Below are 26,198 nucleotides of genomic sequence, written 5' to 3' on the forward strand. Positions count from 1 at the left end.
TCCATAAATGACAATGAAGGAAAAGTGAATACCTCACTGAAGAGCATTCCAAGCAACAAAGGCCAGTGCACAGCCCCAGTAAAAACATGCAGTATAACACAGGACTGATGCCATTTTTATCAGCAATATCAGAGCAGTAGTTATGATCCCCACTGAGCCTTGATAGGTTTGGGAAATCTTCTTGAGTATAGCAATGCTATGGGGAACTTGGATTCAGTGGGACTGCAGTGGTGCAATGGGATTTAATTTATTAAGTGATTTCTGGATGTCTACCAGCAATAATGTGTAGTGGGGTAAGGAGGGGTGGTTCCCAAAGTCTAAGATCACAGCAGAGGGAATTAATAGAATCTGTCAACACGCAGAGTGTAAGATTCCATGAGGGTGGACCGTAAGGAAAGAGAAGAAATCAATGAGAGAGTCAGACTACACCGAGGTGAGGTGACATGTTTTTACAGCAATGTACATGGATACGTACATTGTCTCCAGGAATGCAGGAGCACAGGGAGGGTGATTCCAAGGTCCAGGAGAGAGAAGAAGGCTGATTCGAGACTGGTGGAGCTGGAGGTGGGGCTTATATCTGAGGGAGAAGAATCTGAAGATAATAGGAATTTGGGAGCATTGAAGAATCTGCAATAAAGGAAAGTTGTGTACAACACATGGGGAGAATGACTGAAAAACATAGTCTGACATGCATCCTGAACACCCTTTTCACCTCATATACTACTCTCTGACTAACATTCCATTTGTTTTGGTTCTGTGGGGGCCGTTTCATAATGTCCCAGAATTAACCGGTTTGTAAAGACCTAAGTGCTTTGACACTTTATTCAAGCCTCAGTTAAGAAGCTGCTTAAACAGAGATCAATCTGAAAATGTTTTACTTTAAATTTCAATTTTCTTACCTTTTGCGCTGAAAGCCTTCTGCTAAATAAATGCAGAAATAATCACATATTTCAGATTAAATCCAGCTCATTGGTTGCCTCACTTCTCTGACAATCTCTTTAACTCCCTCTAGCTTATTGCTCCATCCCTTCAGTTAAAAAAAAGTACCACTAACAAGTCTTCTATTGTCCAATCACAATCCATGCCGGGAATGAAGCCTAGTCAATGTTCCCTGAAAATAAATTTGATGAGTTTAGTCAGTTTTGCTATGGACAAATTGTGTGAGTACTTGCAATGCAACTGGATAAATTAACACAAAAGTTGAATATAAGTCAATGTGTACGAAAAGAATCCTTTTCCCACCAACCTTCCCATTTCTTCTGCCTCAGGAAGCCTACCTTGGCATTTTAAAGTAATTATTTGAATGGCAGATAGTCATATAGAGAAGTAAATATATGGGTGTATAGGCAGACAGAGGAAGAGCCAGTCAGTACGATACTCCTGGTTAGTTCATTATACCTTGAAAGTTGCATTTCCTTTTGTTACCAATGGGTTGTCATGGTGCATTCTATCCTTCTAGTGGAAATGTGCACATTAAATAAGTACTCAATTTTACTTAATTACTGAAGGTCTGTCCAGCAACTATCAAGTTATCTAGAAATAAAGGAATCATAAAACTGTAAACTGTAATAAGCCCAGAAGCCCAGATGGTTAAACACTAATTAACTTAATGACCACAAGTATAGGTTTACAGTGAGAAGGGAAATTTCTATACAGAAGCTGATAGATGCCTGGAAGGCGCTGGCAGAGAAGGTGGTAGAAGCAGATACAATAGCAATGTTTAAAAGGCACTTAGACAGACATGTGAACAGATAGGGAATGCAGAGATACAAATCACGTGAAGGCAGATAGGATTGGTTTAGAATGGCATCATGGTCAGCACAGACATGGTATATGGTGGGCAGAAAGGCCTGTTCCTGTGATTTATTGATCTATGCTCTATGTTCCATAAACTCCTGTACTCTATATCCAAATTTCCCCAAGGTAGATTCCGCATGTGTTTACAGGGCAGCACATTAGATTAGATTCCCTACAGTGTGGAAACAGGCCCTTTTGGCCCAACAAGTCCACATTGATCCTCTGAAGAGTAACCCACCCAGACCCATTTACCTCTGACTAATGCACCTAACACTATGGGCAATTTAGTTATGGCCAATTTACCTAACCTGCATATCTTTGGACTGTGGGAGTAAACCGGAGCACCCGGAGGAAACCCACGCAGACACTGGGAGAATATGCAAACTCCACACAGACAGTTGTTATGTGACCTAACCTCACATTTAAAATTCAGCTGATGTTCTTCAAAAGTTAAAACCCTGAATAGTTAATATCCGAAGTAGGCTATCAGTATTCAATGTTGATCACTTTAAAGTATTCCTGACATCTTTGGACAAAGATGGTGTTTAGTATAATTTATAAAATAATGGCAATATTTAGTTTAAATTACAAGAACTTAAAGAGCACCCATTTGATGGGAGAGTGGATTAAAATTTGCCTGCATCATCTGTCTAGAGTTTGAGACAATGAAAAGGCATTAAAAATGCTTTAGTAAACATTTACATATTCCAGTTGAGAAATACAACTCCATAGTACTCAACGCATTTTGAATTCAAAGTAGCATTCATTGCACATGCACGTATGCCTGGTAATGAACATGTGGCTGCTTTAATGCTGAGGGAATTAATGTACAAACAGGGTGTTTACCTAAGTTATGCACAGTAGACAGATCATACATTGAGGCGAAAGTGAGGACTGCAGATGCTGAAGATTAGAGTGGTGCTGGAAAAGCATAGCAGGTCAGGCAGAATCCGAGAAGCAGGAAAATCGCCGATTCGGGCAGGAGACCTTCATCAGGAATAGATCGTATATTGACTTGATATTATCACCAGCATTTTGGAGCTCCATGTTCCAGGTAACACCATCTCCTAACTACACAGGAAAGACCATTGTCATTTAAAGGGATCATCAACTATTTTTGCTGTGATTAAAGGAATGTTTGAAGATGTCCACAGTTGTTTAAAATTGCTAGAGTCTGCGGAGTATGCTAGGATTTTGTCCTGACTTCACAAATCCTACAGAAGGCACTTGCTGCCAGAAATGGATGCAGAAGGTTTCATCCTCTTTAATCTATGGCACAGCAGGAAGACTGTCACAATAGAGCTGTCACAAGAAGGTGTTGGAGAAGTGGAGAAAGAGTTCTCAATGAAAGGTCATTTGCACTCAGGGAGTACCGAACCTCAATGAAGAATGGATCTTCACTAAAAATTTCCTCACTGCAAACTTCCAGCTGCTACCCATAACAGCTTGTGGTATTAATGTACAAACAGGGTGCTTGCCTAAGTTATGCACAGTAGACAGATCATACATTGAGGCAAAAGTGAGGACAGTCAATGCTGGAAAAGCACAGCAGGTCAGGCAGCATCCGAGTAGCAGGATTCCACAAACCTCCATGCCATGATGTTTGTGATACTAACTCAATGGAGCTTGGAGAGTGTTAAATCCATCCAGTAGTCACCCTGCAACATATTTCTGCGATTGTACCAACCCAGAAAAGTGACAGTGACTCCATGGACTACAAACATGTTGTCTCTCTCTTCAGAATGCCAGCAGTCATCTTCCCATCAATGCTACTCCATGGTAGCCTTACTGGTTACCTCTTGACCAGCCAGCTCTGATTGCTGCTAGCAAACTGAGATTGTGCAATCCAAAACCATGTTTTCAAGGACGATAACTACTCATGCTCATCTTACAAGGCTATTTGCAGTCTCAGCGCTGAAAGTCAGCAGACTACTGCCAGCTGAGCTGCAATTAATTGATAAACTACATAGGAACTCTCAGACAAAGGCACATGGAAAACAGGTTGACTTTTAGATGGAATATAGGATGGCTTGGCTGATTGGATTGGTTTGGCATAATTGATTTAGAGTCATAGAGATATACAGCACAGAAACAGACCCTTCGGTCCAACTCGTCCATGCCAACCAGATATCCCAACGCAGCTAAAAGGATACTCTGAAGATTGGTAACAGAAGGAAGGTTAACAATGCTTTCGTTGTTGAATGGAGAACTGGAGTTAAATTCACTGGTCACAGTCTGGCAAAAAAGATAGTCTTTGGCCTTTGGCTACCTTTTTATAAAAACGTTTGTTTTTCTCCTCAAGTTGTTTCCCGTTGACACAAGGCTGAACCCTCATGACCCTGAAGTTGTACAGGATACAGAATGAATATGAGACCTTTGTGTTCTATACAGATTAATGACATACTTGAATTGCACTTAATCACTGAGCAACAGGAAAGTCATTGGGAAAATCTAACCCTCTAATTGTGTATCCCTGAATGATACCGCAGCATCAATAATGAACTAAACTATTCAAGAAAAGTCCCATGGACGCATCTGCACATTTCTACACTTTATTATCATAGAGAAAAATATATCTAAGATGATCCATTTGGTTCTTTGAGGGCTTATATGAATTACATTAAATAGTACATAAATCTAAGTATTAAGAGTTGGATGTAAAACTGGACCAAAGGGTCTGTTTCCATGCTGTACATCTCTATCACTATAACTAAATCCTTTGCTATATCAGTCTTTGTAAAAAAAATCAGATATTTAATCATTATCTGCTCAACCATTCTGCTAATTCTTATTGAATAAAATACAGCCTTTCAGATTATTTCCAACTCTTTTAAAGCTAAGAATTAGAAACAATAAAATAGCAGCAAAGAATTTGTGACTATTCTGTTATAAAGAGTTGGGTCAAATAGCGAGCTGTGTGTAGGTGGTTAGGAGAGTTATAATGTTGCTTCATTATGAAATTTATGAGTTTGTTTATGAGCTGATAAATTGGAACAGTTGGTTCTCAGTAGCCACCTACTACATGACATCTGCTATATCACATGCTACTATCAAAATTCTTGAATTACCCTTTTCATAAAAACAAAGAAAAGTTATATTTGTACATTCAATGACTTAGATAGACCAGGATATGACAGCTCAGTGTTTGAGAACACTTTCTGTCCAACTCTAAATCTAGAGTGCAAATCCACCCCAGAATTACTGTATTAAAGCATTTTCACAACCTTATCAACTTTTTATTACTTTTTATCACTTAATGCAGCACTGAGGTACAGTAACTTAAAGCATTGGGTCAAAATCACTTCTTTCCAAAGAGGACTTCCTCTGCTTTCAGCAGCACTGGGACAAAGTAGAGAGATAAGTTGCTAGCAGAGTCATGTAGTCATAGAATTGTAAAAAGCAGAAACAGACCATTCAGTCCAACTCATCCATGCTGATCAGATGGAGGAAGAAGGTAGGGATCTCAAGAGAAGATGACTTTAGAGCAGGTCTTTAGGTAGCATGTTTATTAAGGGATAGATATCTGGAGCAATTTGATGCCTGGAAATCCTTCTACACATGTCGTGATGTCTGTGGACTCAGCTTCCCTGGCTACGAACTGCGAATTTGTGTCAGATTTCTACTGTACTGCTCTATGGATGTGGAGATGCTGCTCATATTGCATGTTAGCTCAGACACAGGTGTCAAAAATTACATCACGGTTGGTTCCATGGCTGCACTGGTGCAAGTGAACGCCATTCTACGTTGGAAAAAATTAGTTCCGAATCCTGCAAAACGTCCTGTACCAAATTAGTGCTGAATGACTCCTTCTCCAGACAGCCTGACACTGAACATAGGTTTCCTGAGAGACTCTCCTGTGTACCAAGCATTTGAGTGTTTATATCCGTACATTGTCTTCTGTAGCCTGATTCAAAATTATCTTCAGAGTCCTCTAATGATCCTTGGGTAGGTCTTTGTTCTCCACCAAGCTAGTACTTGTGCTTTCTTCAACTCACTATAGGTAATCTAATCTAATCTAATTCCATGCAGCATCTCAGCTGGTGGCTGCTCCTGTGAAGTTAAGTGATGTTGGGTCTTCATCACTGTCCTCTTGCTTATTCTCCACCACTTGACCAGGCTGCAGTTTTTGATACCTAAAACTCCAAAGGGTGCTGTGGGTGGGTTGAGATGAGGGAAGATGAGCAATGAAGAAATACAAAGTTACACTTTTAGATTCATAAGACTATGGGATTAGGAAGAATTGGGACATGAGAAGGAAAACTATGTTTGAAGAAATTACTATCTTCAATGGCTTCAGCCTCTTCGCTGTCCACAGCCTCAGCAATGACCTTTCAATGAATGAACAGTACCATCTCCTCCAGGAGTGGTTTGCAATATGCAGATGCACCTCCACCCACCAGCATGTTCTGTTTCTCCAGCTTTGCATCATCTTCAACTGCAGGAGGGAGAGAGGAAAGTGTGACAGGGAGTTGTATGCCATATGTCTGATTGGTACCGCTTTCATGCCCGAGTAGCTGGCAATATGAGTGTGCTGGGAGTGTGAAGCTTGCAAACAGTGCTAAATGTGTGAGATGAAATGAAGCACATGAATGCCAGGTTTTTGACCTGATAGATAGCGATGTCTTATAGGTCAGTGATGCGGATGTGGTGATTTGAACAGTATGTGAGACTACTGGTCTTGTTCCATCAGATATAGAATTTAAAGAATTAGTTACTGACCTTGCTACCTCATCAGAGATCATAAAACCTCTTGTGTTACCATGTTCAGGTCCCTAGGGCAGGACTCCATTGATCTCTATAGATATCTGTTTCCCACAGTCTTCTCAATGTGTATCTGAAGAGACACCTGTCCTCTGGAGAAAGAGGGAATCTCTCTTTGTTTCCACCTTTTTCACTAAGAACTCCAATGCAAAGCCCACACTCTTCCACGGTCAGCCATTCTTCACTGCAGACTCAACTGCATTGCCAGTTCAGCCACAACACAACTCCAACTCAATAGTTTCCGCTAAACTCTTGAGTACAGCCTGACAATAATGTGAAGGGGGTCCACGCTGACACATTGTCAATGAACACTGCAAGAAGAGCTGGCTGCACGCACAAAACATAATAAATATTGAGCAGGCCACAGGCAGTTGATGTGCTACTTACATTACACTGAACAGGTCAGGACAGAGTGTGCATCACAATCCCCACACCTACTTATAAAGCAATCAAATTTATGTCCCTTTCTTTAAAACCTCTCTGATTGTCTATATGAAATTTCCTACTGTTCTTATCATCGATTTTACTCCATGTAGTAACATCAGATTTATTACGTAAAGGTACTTATATCAATGCTGTTGTTTCAGAAATGTTGTTGAATTATTGTTACTAAGTTGGCGGACAGTGCGTTTGTAGAAATGGTCTCAAATCGACAAATAGAGATGAAATAATTTTCAGTATAGTGCTCCCACTGCACCATTCAGTGAGCCAAGCTAGAAGTCCATTTAATTGGACGGGGGGTTTGGGTTCAGATGTGATATCAAACACACTCACAGGGAACTGGCATTCTATGTCCACCTTAACCTTTCCCAGGACCTTCAAATAATGGACCCCTTAATGCCCTCATTCAGGTTCATCCCCTCCCTCACAACTTTTAGTCACCTAATCAGAGCTCCCTTGTTTACCTCTTCATATGTATGCGATATTGGCTTATTATTTTAGAAAATGCTTTGACCCATTTAATGTTTTAGCTGACTGAATGAAACAAAAGGACTGAAATTCCACACCCACGTAGTTATACTTTTTGTGCCAGTCTTGCCACACCCATAAGAAAGACAGCCTTGTGTTGATTTAATATTGCTGTGCAGTGCCAGCTGCCAGTTGGCAGCTTGAACAGTTTATACACAGACTATAGCACCTGGGTGCACAGGCATTACACTCGAATGTTGACATCCAGTCAGTCAGTAGGAACGTCTCTCCAATAGAATGCAACAACCATGCACCAGCATCGAGCCTGGTTTCAATCCATGAAAGCATAAAAACTGAATGATGACAATCAATTTTATCTTGTAGGCAGAGCAGAGTTCAGCAGTGAGCGGCCACTGTTAAAGCCCAGGCTTCACTTATTCAAGTTGCAGCCTGCCACAGCTCACTGATTCACTGTCAAGTAGCCCAAGAGTGTGAAATAACTCAACAGGAGCTGGTATCTCGTCATCAAGTCATCCTCTACTTACATCCTGGAGATACTGGCCTGGCTCCCTCAGAGCCAGCTCTCTGAGTGAACAGAATCTTCGACACTGTTGATATTTGTCAGCCAGGTCTCCCTGACTGGACCAGATTAACAGCCCCAAACAGGAACTCATATTCATGGGCGGGCATGGTGGCTCAGTGGTTAGCACGGCTGTCTCACAGCACTAGGGACCCGGATTCGAATCCCACCTTGGGTGACTGTCTGTGTGGAGTTTTCACATTCCCCCATGTCTGCATGGATTTCCTTCAGGTGCTCCAGTTTCCTCCCACAATCCAAAGATGTGCAGGTCAAGTGGATTGGCCATGTTAAATTGCCCAGAGTGTTAGGTGCATTAGTCAGGGGTAAATATAGGGTTGGGAAATGGGTCTGGGTGGGTTGCTTTTCGGAGGGTCGGTGTGGACTTGTTGGGCCAAAGGGTCTGTTTCCACACTGTAGGGAATCTAAGCTGTGAGGACCACCAGGCTGACCTTGTTGTAACTGCTACAAAGTGGATATCAAGGCAGGATTAAATTACTGCTGATGCTGGAATCTATATTAAAAACAACAAATGCTGGAGATCACAATCATTCAGGCAGCATCCATGGAGAGAGATCAAGCTAACATTGCAAGTCTATCTGGACTCAGAAACATCAGCTGGATATCAAGGCAGCTTGTGGGGGTGTTGAATTTAGTGTGGATTGAATATAATGGGTACAGCCCTAAATGGTAACAGCCAAGATTATCTCAGAACTTGAATAAAACTCACTGGACTTGAAACATTAACTTTGCTTTCTCTCCACAGATGCTACCAGACGCATTGAGTTTCTCTAGCAATTTCTGTTTTTGCTTCAGATTTCCAGCATTTGCAGTTCTTTGTTTAATTTATTTATCCCAGATTATTTTCCTGTGGGCTCAGAGGTGCATACATATGTACTCTTCACACAAGTAATTTAAAAAAAACTTATCTTTTTGAGGTCTCTTCAGTTCTGGCAAGCTCTAGTTATAGCATAGGCCCATTGGGAACAATGACCCTGACTTCACCACATCTACCCGGTTAGGAAATTGATCAGATCAGGTAGAATGCCAGTTTTATACCAGTTCAATTAGGTCTTCAATGGAAAGTAAAATGAGGCAGAGTCTGATGGTACCATTGCATCTAAATCTATTAGTTTTCCAATGGGCTAACCAGGTTGGAATGTGTTGGAACGATCAAACATCTTAGAAGTCAAAGTAGTTCGTCAACAACTAATGCAAAGACACAGCCTGAAACACACACAGAGTTTTTTCTGGCCCAGAATATGACTTGGTATTCCGAGGCGAAAGTGAGGACTGCAGATGCTGGAGATCAGAGTCAAGATTTGAGTGGTGTTGGGAAAGCACAGCAGGTCAGGCAACATCCGAGGAGCAGGAAAATTGACATTTTGGGCAAAAGCCTTTCATCAGGAAGGTCAAGAATCCTTGGTGTTCCTAGTGCATGTCACAGAAATGTTTACGATAGTGAAGTCCAACTTTCACTTAAAAGCATTTTGGTAGCTCTGCACCCCAGCCCAGAGGAGCCAAAAACCCCCAATGAAAGAAAAATCCTAATGTCTTTCAGGCGCTATGCCTGTGTTTCATAATTCTATTCCCTGAACTACCAGAATGCACAGCTAAATACTCCATGCCAGTGTGTATTCTGAGAGTGGTTAAGCTAATAACAGGTGTCCTGAGTGCCAAGGCAAAAGTCAATTTTGCAATAAATGGCAGTGCTAGAGAATGTGCAGAGAAATATTAAAACAATTACTGTTGGTTTGAACACCAGAATAATTAAGATTATGCAGCTTCCAAGGAGAAATCACAATCCAAAAAGCCACTGCAGTTTATGCTCTGAAATTATGAAAAAGTAACTAAGTATGTTTGATTTTGGCAAGGCTGATATTGCACTGGATTCCATTTCCCCCTCAGATCCTATCCAGGGGGGGAGCGAGGATTGAAGTCATAAGTTTATGATTGTGACTAATAGCATCACAGCAATTAGCATTTTCCGGTTGCCACTATCCTTCCAGGTACAACCCATCATGACTGATCTACCCTGAGGTACTATAACCATTTCATCTGAGAAGATGTTTATCAGTGAGTAAATCTGGTGGGCAGCTGAGCCATATAGGCAAGGAAGAGTGGAGATTTGGCCACAGTCTGAGCATAACTGCGTGAGATTGTAGATGTGCTGCAATGAACCTCCATGCCTATATTAGAGAAAGATAAAAAATGACCCATGGCTCCACCTGGTGCCAGTATGCATGTGCACTGAGTAAGGAAAAGCAGTTGCGATTGCTCACAAGACTGAATTGCCTAACTATCCAGCCACTCTCCAAATATAGCATTTTGTGCTGTTACATTGATTGTGAGGGGCACTGAATGTGGTCAGCAAGAAACATCAATAAAATATCACTATCGGTGGAATTTTACCCTCCTTTTAGTGTGAGTGACTAACGTGTCACCACCACACCCCCACCCCGCACTGAGAAAGCTCAACAAATCGCTTGCCAATCACATCATCAAAAGTTAGCATAAGAAGATGATCAAGTTTCTCATTGAGTTACAGGCCTCCATCAACTCAGAGTCATACAGCATGGAAACAGACCCTTCGGTCCAACTAGTCCATGGCGAACATCATCCCAAACTAATCAAGTCCCACCTACCTGCTCCTGGCCCATATTCCCCCAAACCTTTCCTATCCATCCAAATGTTTTAAGACACTGTAATTGTACCCATATCCACCACTTTCCCAGGAAGTTCATTCCACACACGAACCACCCTCTGTGTAAAAATATTTGCCCCTCATGTCTTTTTTAAATGTCTCCCCTCACACCTTGCAATTCCTCGATCTTATGTGAAAGACAACTACCAACAACTCTATCTATACACCTCATTATATTATAATCTTCTATCCAGCCACCTCTCAATCCCCTACACACTGACATTCAGTAAGGCCAGAAACTCTAACCAATCAAAGGATTCATAATGCTGCTTCTCAGGGATCCAGTGACAACTAGATGATTATTTCCCATACTCTACTTGTTGGGAATGGCTCACGAGGCATAGGGACAGATTGCAGTGGAGTCATAGGCAAGAGCAGGGGAGTGGTCTTCACAGATCCAGAGATGAACCATTGAATGCTACAAGTATTATATTCAGAGGTTGTGTCTTGGCTTCCCATGTCCATAGGAAGGTGTTGGTTCAGTATACTTACAAGTCGTATATTGACATTTGACCCTTGTTAATTGTAAACAATAATGAATAATCATCAGTTTTCATGGGACAGATAATCTGAATTTTGGAAAGCATATTAGATTGTGAGATGTTAGCCTGGGATCCATGAAATTGTATGCAGCTCATCTCCATCTGTTGACACATCTGCGTTGATGTAAAGTCTTTACTTCAACTTGCTGAGTCAGCTGATCAACCTCATTCAACTGCTGTGGAAACCTTCCTAGTGCTTTTTCACAACTCTAGCCATGATACTAAAGAACTGTAGCTCCCTTATCATTTTCTTTGTCTTTGGTACTGAAAATCCTTCTGTGAAATGTTGCTCTTGAACTTGCATTGGTTTACCATCCAGCGAAGTCAAATCATTGTAGCTATTTATCCACTGGACTATTTTACTGTCTGAACGACTTCGGCTGGTGATTTGTCCATGAGCAATGAGGTTTCACTTTTCATTCTTGCTTTCGGTATTTGTTTTTTATGGTTATTCTCCTTCGGTAGGCACTTTGGTGATGTTAGGAATGAAAAATATTTTCACAATTCTTGTAAAGACGCTCGTCGTCATCAGTTGAAGGCTGCAAAGAATATGGTGCAGTTTCTCTGCTCCCGGGAAGTACAGGACGACAAAGGGTACTCTATCAGTCATATTCCATGTCTCTCTTCTGAGGAGGTCATTACTGTTTTTTTGCTGTGGCAGGTCAGAACTGGTGATCCATGAGTTCAGCAACGTGTCGCATTCTTATGAGGGTGTCTTTTAACATCTGTAGGTGTCTATCATGTTCCTTTGCGTCTGAGCAGATCCTGTATATATACAGGGCTTGGCTGTAGGGGATGGCTTCTTTAACATGTTTAGGGTGGAATCAGTTTTATCACTAGCACTATCTCATTTTTGATTGTTTGCAATTATCTCTCTGCCTTAATTCATCAGATTATAGGTCATCCCTGCACTTGCTATTCAGCTGTTGACACTTTACTCACACTGTTTGACACTTCTGATCACCTGCAAAGACTTGTTATTCAGCTTGTTGACATTCCACTCACACCATTTATATCATCTTTTGACACTCTTAAGAATCGAGAATTGTCTTGCAATGATCTTTCCGCCTATATATAGAACAACTTTGACTATCTGAACATCAACTATCCAAAGTTCAGATTATCCAAACAAGATCTCAAGGTCCCATTAAAATCCATTATCTGAACAAACTGTTATCTGAACTCTCAGTTATCAGAACAAAATACTCCGTGCTCATCTCATTTGGACATTCGAGGTTGTTCTGCATTTTGTGCCTGTGTGCTTCCCTCCATTTCACCTGATGAAAGAGAAGAGCTCTCAAAGCTTGTGATTTCAAATACCATCATTGAACTATAATCTGATGTCATGTGACTTCTGGCTTTGATAGGGCATTGACACCCATTAATGTATCATACTTAAGATTTATGAGCTGTCCATTGACATCAGCAAGTTCTATCAAATGCAGGTCAATTGAATCATTAATTTTGGTTAGGAATGTCTCTGGTATCATTTCCCTCGGTGGAGGTTTGATATGATTAACATCTTTGAGTGAGTAAGCTGCTGTGAAAGTGGGTCCTACTTCTGCACATCTTCTGGAAGTGACCTATAGATTTAAAAGTGCAGCATTATTTTATCATAGCTACACACTGTTTGTGCTTGCAAGACTTTTTTTGTTACATAGCGCTGGCAATGATTATTAGTACTGTTATTAAAATTTTAGTGGCTCAGCGTTGGCTGCAGTCTGTTATTTTAAAGTCTCTTTCAATTTTTAAGTTCTGTCTTACAACAACAATATTGTACTCTTCTACAAATAAAACTTTAAATTCTATACTATGGTAATGCCATTATGTTTCCTTTCTTTTAGGCTTTAAAATCTGCTAAAAAGCAATATTGTACCTCTGTACTGCTTGCTGGAGGATTTTCTGCTGATGTTGCAATTAAAATGGCTTTCCACCTATTCTGGGCACAATGCGTTTTTCCAACTTTCAGCTGCCCATCTGGAGTTTTCTAGTTATCTATGGGCAAAATGGAAGTTTACCCACCTTTATCTTTTTTTTAATCCTCTTTTTCTTCGTAGGATGTGGATGTCGATGGTATCGAGGTCAGTCCCAAATTGCTCTCGACACAGACTGCCTTGCTAATCCATTTCAGAGGACAAGTGAGAATCAACCACATTACTGCAAATCTGGAGTCATGTGCAGGCAGACCAGGAAAGGATGAACATTCCCTTTCGTTAAGGACATTTAGTGACCCATTGGGTTTTTACAACAACAGATGACAGTTTCATGGCTGCCTTTACTAAGGCCAACTTTATAATGCAGATTTATTAATTTAAATTCCGTTATTTGCTATTGTGGCATTTGAACTTTTGGAATTGCTAGTGCAAGAACAATACCATTAAACTACCATCTCATGGCCTGAAACACAATGTGTCTTACTCTCCCCAATTTTTCAAATAAACTTCTAAGGCTGCGGCCTTAATAAATCTTTCCACCAACTCGATCATTATGCATCTCCTGATCTTATCACACAGTCTTAAAATTCTTCTAGCCATCTTTTTCTGTCAGACTCTGTCCTCTAAATCTTTTAAATTGTCTTTCTATGACTATAAATCTGCTCAGTGATGTTCTTGATGTTGTGGCCTGATATAAATTAATTTAATTGTCTTTGTTATTGTAACTGTGCCTCATGGGAGTGCAGTTGCTCTGTAGCAGCATCCTTTGTAAAAGGACTCTTTGTGTTCCTTTTCTCTCCATCCTTCCCAACCCAACGTTTGAGCCTTTGTTGAGAGGTTATTCTCCCCTTACCAAAGATAATCTTTTAAACTTGTTTCCGGGATGTCTGAAACGGTTACTGCATAGCCACTCCTTTCATAGGAGTCTTTCACAGAGTCACAGAGTCATAGACTCATACAGAATGGAAACAGACCCTTCGGTCCAACCAGTCTATGCTGACCATCATGCCAAACTAAACTAGTTCCATCTGCCCATACCCTTCCAAATCTTTCCTATTCATGTACTTATCCAAATGTCTTTTAAACATTGTAACAGTGCCCACATCCACCACTTCCTCTGGAAGTTCATTCCACATGCGAACCACCCGCTGTGTAACAAATTTGCCTCTAATGTCTTTTTCAAAGCTTGCTCCTCTCACCTTAAAAATGTGCCTTCTAATCTTAAAATCTCCCATTCTAGAGAAAAGATAATTACCATTAACTCTATCTATACCCCTCATTATTTTATAAACTTCTATCAGGTTGCCTCTCAATCTCCTACGGTCCAGTGAAAATGTCCCAGCCTATCCAGCCTTTCTGTATAACTCAAACTTTCACATCCAGCAGAGATTTTCCTGCACATCCAAACATCTCATCTACTGGGTCCATTGCTCTTGATGTGGTCTCCTCTAATTTGGGGAGACAGGATGTCAACTTGCGGAATATTTCAGAGAACATCTCTGGGAGAAATGCACCAAACAACCCAACCAGCCTGTGGCTGACACTTCAACTCCCCCTCCCACTCCACCAAGGACATACAGGTCCTGGGCCTCCTCCACCGCCAAATCCTAGCCACCCAACACCTGGAGGAATAACGCCTCATCTTCTGCCTTGGTGCTCTCCAACCACACAGGATCAATGTGGTTTCACCAGTTTCCTCATCGCCTCAACCCCATCTTATCCCAGATCCAACCCTCCAACCCGACACCACACTCTTGACCTGCCTTACTTGTCCATCTTCCTTCCCACCTATACATTCCACCCTTCCCTCTGACCTACCAGCATCGCCCCCACCTGCATCTACCTATCACACTCCCAGCTATCTTCCCCCCAGCCTCACCCCCCTCCTATTTATCTCTCAGCCCCCTTGAGCTCCATCCCCCGCAACCCCAATCCTGATGAAGGACTAACGCCCGAAACATCGATTCTCCTGCTCCTCGGATGCTGCCTGACTGCTGTGCTTTTTCAGCACCACACTTTTTGACTGCATAAGTGTCTAGTTTAACAATGGCAGGGAGTGGCCAGTTCTCCCAGGTCTGTTTCTTTTCTAGTTTGTTTTAGCTGTAGCTGTCACAAGATTTGTCAGTCCAGAGGAGTTGCAAGCTTCAGTGAAGGATTCTTCTATTTTTCTACTGAAGTCTCTTTGTGTTTGAATTGACCTCCTTTGCCAAGGGGTGTGTCTAATTGATGTTGTCATATTGAAACAGTTAATTAGTAATAGTTACTGTATCAGGTTGGTTAGGTTTTCCAATAGTTAAGTTGTTCTAAACGCTGCTTTCTTTTGTTTGTGTTTCAATTGTAAATAAATTCTGTTTTGCTTAAAACCAAGTGGTTTCACCAGTTGTGTTACACCGGGAATACCTACCTCACATCTGCATTTAAAATAAGAAAAACTTAGGGTCTAGGCTACTTTCTTTGAATATGCTGAGGAGGTCTAGCCTGCTCCATAACACACTGCTGCAGCTGGTGGAAGTTGAACTGAGGCCTCCTGAGTCAGAGGTAGGGACACTGCCACTATGTTATGAGACCCTCCAATCTTCCTTTGTATACAATGCCGAGACATTTTCTCATCAACTTGTTCAGTGATGTTATTATTACAACCTCTGAAGCTGGTGGAACATGAGCCGGTGGCTCCTGGTCAAGAGATAGGGACACTATCACTGTGACATAAGAGGGCCCCTTGAGGAGCATTGCGCTATAGTTGGGGGGTGTGGATGGAGAGTAGAGTGCTGAACTATCAACATAGTTTCTCCCTCAGCACTCCACACCCTTCGTTTTATACCTTGCTCCTCCTTGCGATACTTTGTGTCCCACCATTCTTCGTGGCTTTCCACCTCAATATCTTCTCATGAAGGTGACTTGGTGGATTGGCTAATTGGCCAAAGCTGTGGAGTGTGCAGTACCTAATGGTGATTCTCAGCAGCTACCCAAAAGCACATTCACATCATTAATCGGTCACTTGAGACCAATTCCTGGATGCAGTGAGAATTTTCCAGTCAACCTTTAGGCCCAGTCAGATGTAGGGCAGTTCTATTCCCTGGATGCAGCCTCCTAGCAACAGGTTGACAGGACAAGAAATCAGGAAGTATATCTCAAATGCAGGAGAGAAGCTAAGGGTGGAATAAGGAAGGTTAAGAGGATTCATGAGAAAAGGATGGGAAATAGTAAGATGTTCTTCAAACATATTAATAGTAAAAGATTAGCAAAGGATAGAGCGTGTTCCATGAGGAACTCGCAGGGTAAGCCACTCAATGAAGCAAAGGGTATGGCAGAGATACTAAATGAGTACTTTGCTTCTGTCTTTAGCAAATTGGAAAATGGTGAAAATGGCCAAGATGAAAATGTGGGAGTTGAGCAACTGAGCACAATAGTGATCCATCAAAACAGAAAGAGGTGTTGTAAAAGCTGGCAGTGTTCCAGGTACCAAAGTCGCAAGGCCCAGATGGGATGCATCCAAGACTACTGAGAGAGGTATGGGAGCAAATTGCGGAGCCATTGACAGAAATTTTCCAAGCCCTGGCCACAAGATTAGTCCCAGAGACTGGAGGAATGCAAATGTAGCACTGCTGTTTCAGAAAGGGGCAAAGGACAACCCAGGAAATGACAGACCTGTCAGCTTGACATCAATACGAAGAAAACTGATAGAGGCCACAATTTGAGATAAGGTAAATATATGGTATATAAAGAAATCTAAATTAAGACGTGACAGTTCATGTAGCTTTGTCAAAGGTAGGTCATGTCTGACATATTTAATTGTGTTCTTTGATGGAGTGACACAGACAGTCGATGAGGATAATGCTGTGGATGTGGTATCCTTGGATATTCAGAGAGCACTTGATCAGGTGCCACATGGCATGCTGCTCAATAAATTAGAAATATTTGAGATTGATAGTTCCTTGGTAGCACTGATTAGAAGCTAGCTAAAAGATAGGAAACAGAGGGTAGATATTGATGGTGTTTCTCAGACAGAAGACACATTGAAAACAGCGGTCCCCAGGGAATGGAGTTGGGACCCTCACCTTTTCCGTTTCATATGAAGGATTTGGAGATGCATGTTGAGGGCAAAATTCTAAACTTGCAGATGATGCTAAGCTAGGGAGAATAGTGAATTGTGAGGATCATGTTGAGCGACTTCAGAGAGATATTGACAAGTTGTCAAATGAGCTGATATCTGGCAGATGAATATCAATACAGAGAAATGTGAGATGATTCATTTTGTTAGAAGAAACACTGAGAGGCAATAAAGGGGGATACAAGAGCAAAGGCACTCTGGGGGTTCACATGCATGATTCTCTGAATGTGGCCAGGCAAGTTGAAACAGTTGTTAAGTAGGTTCATAGGATTTTGCAGCTTCTAAATAGAGGCATAGGGTATACAAGCAAGAAAGTGATGCCTACACCTTGACAAAACATTGGTCAGACCACATCTGCAGTAATGGGGCCAGTTCTTGAAGGATGGATTTGAAAGCCCTAGAGAGAGCGCCAAGGAGCTTTATCAGAATGATACCAGGAATTTCCTGATGAAGGGCTTTTGCCCGAAATGTCGATTTCGCTGCTCGTTGGATGCTGCCTGAACTGCTGTGCTCTTCCAGCACCACTAATCCAGAATGAGGAATTTTAGATACAAGGAAGCATTAGAGAAATTGAGTTTACTCTCCTCGGAGCAGAGAAGGTTATGAGATGACCTATTGAGGTGTTCAAAATTATGAACAATTTTTGAGAGTGTGAAGAAGGATATTCTGGCTCCGCTAGTTGGCATGTCAGTAACTAGGGGGTCACAATTTCAAGACCGTCAACAAGAGAGCTAGGGGTGAAATGAGGAAAAGTTGTTAGTATTTGGAATGCACTGCCTGGAACTGTGGAGGAGGTGGATTCTAAAGGAGGTTACTTCAGAGTGTGGAATCGTACAGGGGCCTGTGAAATGTGTGCTAAAGCAGGAAGTGTGGCAAAATCACATGAGGAGTCCAGTGAGGCCTAACTCTTCTTTCTCGACATTGAGAACAAGTTGCTGTGTCTTTTAACAAAGTTCAGGTAACAAGGTGAGTTTCTGACTGGACAGTTATCTATTAAGGAGGATTATTGCTCATTAACTACTTATTAACTGCAGAACTCACCTTATTAAGATGCAGCTTCCTATCCTGTCACCCACCATAAGCAAATTAGATGCCAAGAATTACCGACATTTGAATCATACCTAGCAACCTCAGCCCACAGATAACTGCATCGATCCTCTGTGTTGGACATAATGCACCTACATCTCAGGGCACACTTCATAGGCGCCAACCACATGCACCTCACATCCACAGACATAGGCATCCGTCAGGTGTTGGTGTCGATGAATACTCATGGGACATCTCTCATCCACTTCCACACTGCCATGCTTCACCAGTAACTATCAATGCAATGCTGCAGTGAGAACATAGTGCAGGGGGAATCACCCAACTCAAGGACTGGACCCAGCTACATCTCCACGCTACTCACTTGCTCTGTTAGCAGCCTTTCACTTTGAGCCAACCTGGATGCCTGCCTTGCCTTTTTGCACCTTACCCTTCAGATACCGGGTTCACAGCACTGATCTTCTGCCTTACAACTTAGTGCAGACACAAAGCCAGGTAGCTTGTCATGGCTGTTAACAGTCTTCAAAGGAGATAGCTTCCAATCAAGGGAGGGTTTCAGCACAGTAGGTCTTTTACCTGTCCAGGACCTTGGACACTGGATGTAGGTTTGCTCGCTGAGCTGGAAGGTTCTTTTCTGACGTTGGCCAAACGGAGACATGCACGAGAATTCCTAGAAGCATGGCATTCCAACCAGAACTCTATCAACAAACACATCGAGTTAGACCCCATCTACTACCCCCTGAGCAGTGCGAGCAAACCCACATCCAGAACCACAACCTGAGCTACAAACCTTCTCAAAACTCGCTAAGACCTTGGACACTGTCAATTAGCTACTCGGGATGTCAGACTCACGATCCGCTCCTCATCATTTTGGATGGAGACTTGAGCAATTTATAAACACCAGTCTTTCTTATTGATTCTTTCTGGCTGGTAAATACAACTACATCTGTCTCTTCTGTTTTTATTTCAAATACTTAAATGGAATTTAATCTGGAAAATACCTGCCAACGCATTTTTCTTTCTCAACATTTCTTATCAAAATCTTTTTTGAGTTGAATACAAGTTCTACATCTGATTGTTGAAGTATTTTCCAGCTTCGTTTCATGTTGGCCCCTCTATCATAGGTCATTCTTTGTAATTTTTTTTTCATTTTAATCAATTCTCCTATTGTTATTGTCATCCTTTGACCTGGATCAGATTGTAAATGCCCATTTCCAGCCTTGCATTCAACAGTAACCAAAAATAGTTTCAGAACCAATGCACTTGATATTGCACATGTGAAAATAATACTGAAGAAAGTATCTACAAATATTGCTCAGTTAGGCATTCGCTGAATCACAGTATACCAATGAATATCAAAAACTCATAAAATTCTTCAACATCCTGATAGTTATCATTCATTTTTCTCTACATTCATGTCCAACAAAGAAGTAGAGACCGCTAACATGCTTTCATACTTCTGTGCTTTATTAACAGTCTAGTTGCAGTGACTACAAAATGCATTCAATGTTTATCTAGGCAGTACAGTTTGCTTCTTGACTGAGTTGTAATCATTATTGCCTATAATGTATGTCTTAATTCCAAAATAAACATAGTTTCTACTGCAAATTCAAACTGTTTTCATGAATGCCTTTTTCTAGGATCTACATTTTGCTAAGTGTTCTGCTAATGTGTAAAAATAATTTCTGTGAATTATTTTACAATTAGTACTGTGAGAGCCATTTCACAGGGGCACTAAGGCAGCTTCAAGGTTGGACAATCTACATTCAAAACAATCTAGGACTCTCTGAGTCATGGTTATTAAATTGAATGACTTTGACCATTCAGGCATAAGACATTTCTCAGCTGTTATGAGCATCAATGTTTCACAAAGACTTACACCTGCAGCTGTTCAGTCTCTCACAGAGAGGAAAGAACGTATTGATGTTTGACAGCTACGAGAAGAATGGTGGGGGGGTTTTCTGTAACGTTGTTAGAAGCAAAGTGGGAAATTATGAAGCAAATTGGGCTGAAATAAAAATAATTGCAGCTTTAGAAAGGGAAATCTGTATTATGGTGTGAACTTCACCTCATTGTGGCTTCACTGTTTCTGCCAACAGCATGAAAATTGTTGATTTATTTCACTGTTATCAAAAGTTACATAGTACAAAACATACAACTCTTGGTTGCATAAGTTCACAAACTGTGAGGAATTAGGTATCTTTAAGAGATAGGGCTTTGCAACTAAGCCATACTACATATACCATATTGAGTTTAACATGACATGTGTTCTTGCTGTGATGTTTGAAAGTCCTACCAGTTGGATTTCCCTGACCTGTATAAGAGGATAATATCTATTTTTGTATTTCCTGTTGGCAGTCTGCATCAAGGACAGAAAGCACTTCACATCAATATAGTCCAGCAACTAAATGTGTTATACCCGTGAAAGGGAAAGCAATTCAACAATCTCCCTGTGAAAATTAACCACAGAATATGGAAGCGATGAAGTTTGAATTTTAAAGAAAGCATCTATTATTAAAAAGATCTCACAAATGGTTTCAACGGGGCTAATGTTACATTTATCACTGATGACACATTTGCTCTGACAAGCAGACAGAATTGAAGGCAATCCTCCACCAGTCTCACAAATTCTTCGCATGGTGTTTGGTAATTAGATCTTTGAAGTTCTGTCTGAGGTAAAGTTATAAGCGGCAATGTTTGAAATGCATGCACTAAAACCATAAATTACTGCCAATCTATTTTCTTTTAATTTTCCCAGTTTTTTTTTAAAAAACTTCTCAAATCACATTTCTTTGTCCATCTAAGAAAGTGGATAGCATCTGTCCCCAAAGCACTTGTGTACTTTATGCCAGATAGTGCACAGGAACAGTTTAGGATGTCCTTCCCCATTCCCATGCACTTGGGTGTTACATGATGAAAGTACTTGGTAAATGAAATGAGTCATTAATAATATCAATGGGCTACCTTCCCGAATTCATTTTTAATTTTCTGCAAACACTAATAGAATACACTGTATCATTCACAAATAAATGTCCCCCAGTGTTACAGTAATTAGGAGAATATAGTTAAAAATCACACAACACCAGGTTATAGTCCGACAGATTTAATTGGAAGCACACTAGCTTTCGGAGCGACGCTCCTTCATCAGGTGATCCTTCACCTGATGAAAGTTAGTGCTTCCAATTAAACCTGTTGGACTATAACCTGGTATTGTGTGATTTTTAACTTTGTACACCCCTGCCCAACACCGGCATCTCCAAATTATGGAGAATATGTTAGCGTGAAGCAAAATCCTATGGCTATTACTGCACAGTCAAGGCCACATTTGTGTTATATATCGGGTAATTGTCAAAACGTCAGAGTCAATAATTATTACGATATTTTTGTTTGAAACTCATTGGCATTGTGTTGGCAAAACTCATTTTGTGTTACAAACTGTAGTTGCTAGTATATTATTTTGGTAATCAAAGAACATCTTTTGAGCTAAACTGCATTTGTGGTAACATTTTCTTAAACCATCCAAATTTCCAGTCTTTGCAGTCATAACAGTGATGCCAACATTTCAAGCCATGATAATACGCACAACTGGAAGCAATTCAAATCATCATTGTAACATTCTAACATCACATAAACGTGTGCAGTTCATCTGACCATGATTAATAATGCACATGGAATACAATTTTTGATCTAATTTCATTCAAGTTATTAAAACATTGAGATACTAGATACAATAAATCTCCACAGCAATGCCAGAAAGCAAAATTTGAGTAGAAGCATCGGAGGTTGAGAGTTTTATTGAATCATGAGGGGCATGGATAGGGTAAATAGTCAAGGTCTTTTTCCCAGGGTAAGGGAGTCCAAAACTAGAGGACATAGGTTAAAGGTGAGAAGGGAAAGATTCAAAAGGGAACTAAAGGGTAATGTTTTCACACAGAGGGTGGTGTGTGTATGGAATGAGCTGCCAGAGGAAGTGGTGTAGGCTGGTAAAATTACAGCATTTAAAAGGCATCTGGATGGGTATATAAATAGGAAGGGTTTAGAGGGATATAGGCCAAATGCTGGCAAATGGGACTAGATTAATTTCGGATATCTGGCCAGCATGGATGATTTGGACTGTAGGGTCAGTTTCAGATGCTGTACATCTTTGTGACTGCCAATGATGTGGAGGTGCCAGGGTTGGATTCGGGTGAATGAGGTCAGAAGTCACATGACATCAGTTTATACTCCAACAGGTTTATGATTTCAAATAAACCTTGGACTATCATCTAGTGTCCTGTCACTTCTGACAAACTGTAAGTTGCTCCTTAAACTCTACCAGTGCTCTGAAACCACCTGATGAAGGATCAGCGCTATGAAAGCTAGTGCTTCCAAATAAACCTGTTGGACTATCGCCTGGTGTGGTGTGGCTTCTGACCAACTCTATGTTGCCCCTTAATATCTACCAGCGCTCTGAAAGTTTGCGATTTCAAATAAACCTGTTGGACTATCACCCGGTATCCCATCACTTCTGACCAACTCCATGCTGACCCTTAAACTCTACCCACCAGGAACTACAACCCAAACTCAGATTTTCTTTTTTGGGAAAATCCAGTTTCGCTCCCAAGTTGAAGGGCAGGTTAGACCCCCAAAGCCCACCCTCCCACAACACATTGAGAGGCCGGACTTACCCAAGTACAGAGAGGCGTTCTCTGTTTTGACATTGTCGTCCAGGTAGGTGGGACCCAGGGTGTAGATGGGGGTCGAGCCCACACCGATGAGGAACTGGGCACAGACGAACAAGGTCACGTAGAGCGAGTGGTGGTGGCTGGAGGAGTCCTTGGTGATACAGCCCTCGGTGGTGTTGTTGTTGTTGTTGGTGGTGGTGGCGCCGCTGCACAGCCCCTGGTTGGAGGAGGAGGTGTTCAGCTCCTGGATCTGGTACTGGGGGGAGATGAAGTGGGGCAGGCTGAAGAGGGCAGCCCCCAGCGCGATCAGGAGTCCGCCGGCGGCCAGCCAGCGGGGTCTGTGACCCCGGCCTCCGAAGTAGCTGATGAAGACCACCACCAGCAGGCTGCCGATGTCGAAGCAGCTGACCAGGAGGCCGGACTCGGAGCTCTTCAGGTTGTACCTCCTCTCCATGGTGGTGATGACACTGCTGAGGTAGCCGGACACCATCAGGGACTGGATGAAGGTCAGCAGGCACATGCACAGCAGGAAGCACCGGGAGTCACCTAGCACCGAGCTGGCCAGGCCCGTGTAGCGGGCACTGGGCACCCGATCCCCGGGTACCACCGCCGCCGCGGAGCCGGAGAAGGCGGCGATGGAGCTGCTCTTGGTCGGACTGAGGTCCGGCTCCCTGCCGCCCAGGCACGAAGCGCTCAGGCTGGGCAAACTTTTGCACTTGCAGTGCTCCCCGTGCCTCTTGTCCCGGCCTCTGTCTTTCAGCAAGGAGTTGGAATCCATCTCCAATCCCAAAGGGTGATGCTGGAGGGAGGGAGGGAGGGGGTGGTGCTGGAATCAGGCAGTGCCCCTGTCTCTGGGCATCTCAGACAGGAGCCCGGCGGCAGGGATGAGGTGCCTGGGTCTCTGAGAGTCCCGGGGACAATGCAGGCACATGGCCCTCTCTCTCTCTGTGTCTGTGTGTGTGTATGTGTGTGAGCTCCTCTCCCTCTCTCAGCCCCTCATCCTCACCGGTTGCCCCCCCTCCAGCTGCTCTCTCTCTCTCTCCCCCCGGGACGGCAGCAGCTACAGGCTGGGGGAGACGGTGAGGCAGCAGACCCTGGCTCCATTCCCCCCCAACTCCTTCCGCGACTAGAACCGCAGCCTGACACACACTCCACACACACACAGAGAGAGAGAGAACCGGTCTCCAGCCTCCCCCAGTCACGGAGGGGTGGAGTTATCCCAACCAGCCTGTAGTTAGAGAGAGGAGGAGGGGGGTTGTTAAAGCTGTCTGGGTGATGCTGGTTGCTGTAGGCAATACTTAGAAGCTGATAAAGAATGGAGCCTGGTCTCTGGTGTTATTCTGTGGTTCTCTCTCTATCGAGCCCATGTCTAAGGTAACAGCGAGGCCATGAACTGCACAGATCCCGGAGCCTTTAGTTATTCCCTCTCCTACACAGCCTTGGCTCTGCCTTTAACATTCTAAGTCCCTCACACACACATACACCTCCACTCAAGGACAACAAAGCTTCAAGCAAAAATGGCCACTCAATAAGCTTGTAGCTTCTTTTAAACAAAGAGAAAATAAACTTCAAAGAATCAACATACAGGCTTGACACGGGGGTGTGGGGGAGCAAGGTTGATTTAAAATATAAACCAACTCACTGTCACTCCGTAAATCTATGGGGAAAAGGCCAGAACTGTGCTTTGAAATCAAGCTGAAAGTAATTCAGGCATCATGACATTGCTTCCCAAAATAACAAGCAGTATTAATGATCCAACACACTGTCCTTCAACTAAAATAAGAGAAGCTTTAAAAACTGCTTTGCCTCCAACTGCCACTTGCGCACTACTTCTCAAGATCCTGTTGTAATCTGAGGTAATCTTCTTCACTGTCCACTACACCTCCAATTTTGTTATCATCTACAAACTTAGTAACTATAGCTCCTGTGTACACATCCAAATAATTTATATAAATGACAAAAAGTAGTGGATCCAGCACCAATCCTTGTAGCACTCCAATGGTCACAGGACTTCAATCTGAAAAGCAACCACCAACCTCTGTCTTCTACCTTCGAGCCAGTTCTGTATCCAAATTGCTAGTTCTCCCTGTATTCCATGATATCTAACCTTGCTAATCAGTCTACCATGAGGAACTTTTTGAAAGCCTTACTGAGGTCCGTATAGATCACATCTACTGCTCTGCCCTCATCAATCCTCTTTGTTACTTCTTCAAAAAACTCAAGCAAGTTTGTGAGACATGATTTCCCATGCACAAAGCCATGTTGACTATCCGTAATCAGTCCTTGCCTTTCTAAATACATGTACATCCCGTCCTGCAGGATTCCCTCCGACAACCTGCCCACCACCGAGGTCAGGGACATGAGTTCGATTCCAGCCTCGGGTGCTCCGGTTTCCTTCCACAGTCCAAAGCTATGCAGGTTAGATGAATTGGTCCCATGCTAAATTGCTCCATAGTGTTCAGCAATGTGTAGGTTAGGGGCATTAGTCAGGGGAAATGTCAAGAAATAGGGGAGGAGAATGGGTCTTGGTGGGTTACTCTTTGGAGGATCGGTGTGGACCAAATGGGCCAAATGGTCTGTTTCCACACTGGTAGGGATTCTACGATTCTATGCTTCAAAGTCCTGAAAGGGGAACTGGGTGGAGTAGGGCTGGAATTCACTCATGAGTAATTGTCCAAACCTCATCCCACACATGAACTATGGATACCACCTGCCTGGACACCTCTAAGGGGCAGGCCAGAGCAGTTTCCTTAACCCGTCGGATAATTTGTGATCAGCACGGGGAAGCAGGCTCAGACCAAAGAACTGTGAAAGGAAAAGGTCAGGATAAGCAGCAACAATTTTAAAATATGTTAAAATTGCTTCCATTAATGCGCAGAACATTAAATCTATTATGTGATGTATTTCAACCTTGGATAACCTGACCAAGGTTAAAATTGACGAGTTGTTTCTGCAAGAATGTGTGATTTTGTACACATGTAGCTCCTCCAGGCTGTGGTCACACTGTGCTCAATGGGCAGTTTCCAGGGATGTACACTAAGATCAGCTGTACCTGGAGGACCATCAACTTGGTGAATTAATCTTTTTGGTCCGCTCAAAGCCCATCACATTCCAAGGCCCAGGAACTATGTGGTGGGAAGACACACTTAAGTTTG

The 26,198-nt window shown here is 42.4% G+C and overlaps 1 protein-coding gene across 1 annotated transcript in view; it reads right to left on the reverse strand.

The window, feature by feature from the left end:
• The window catches only part of LOC132815285 (solute carrier organic anion transporter family member 5A1), a 182,737-nt gene extending 158,547 nt beyond the window's left edge, over positions 1-24,190 (reverse strand). The window contains exon 1 of the mRNA XM_060824123.1: positions 23,047-24,190. Within this exon, the coding sequence (XP_060680106.1) occupies positions 23,047-23,821 (775 nt within the window). The 5' untranslated portion in view covers positions 23,822-24,190. The remainder of the gene's footprint in view (positions 1-23,046) is intronic.
• Between the last annotated feature and the right edge of the window lie 2,008 nt (positions 24,191-26,198).

The sequence above is a fragment of the Hemiscyllium ocellatum genome, chromosome 4 (assembly GCF_020745735.1).
Source record: "Hemiscyllium ocellatum isolate sHemOce1 chromosome 4, sHemOce1.pat.X.cur, whole genome shotgun sequence".
Taxonomy (NCBI): Eukaryota; Metazoa; Chordata; class Chondrichthyes; order Orectolobiformes; family Hemiscylliidae; genus Hemiscyllium; species Hemiscyllium ocellatum.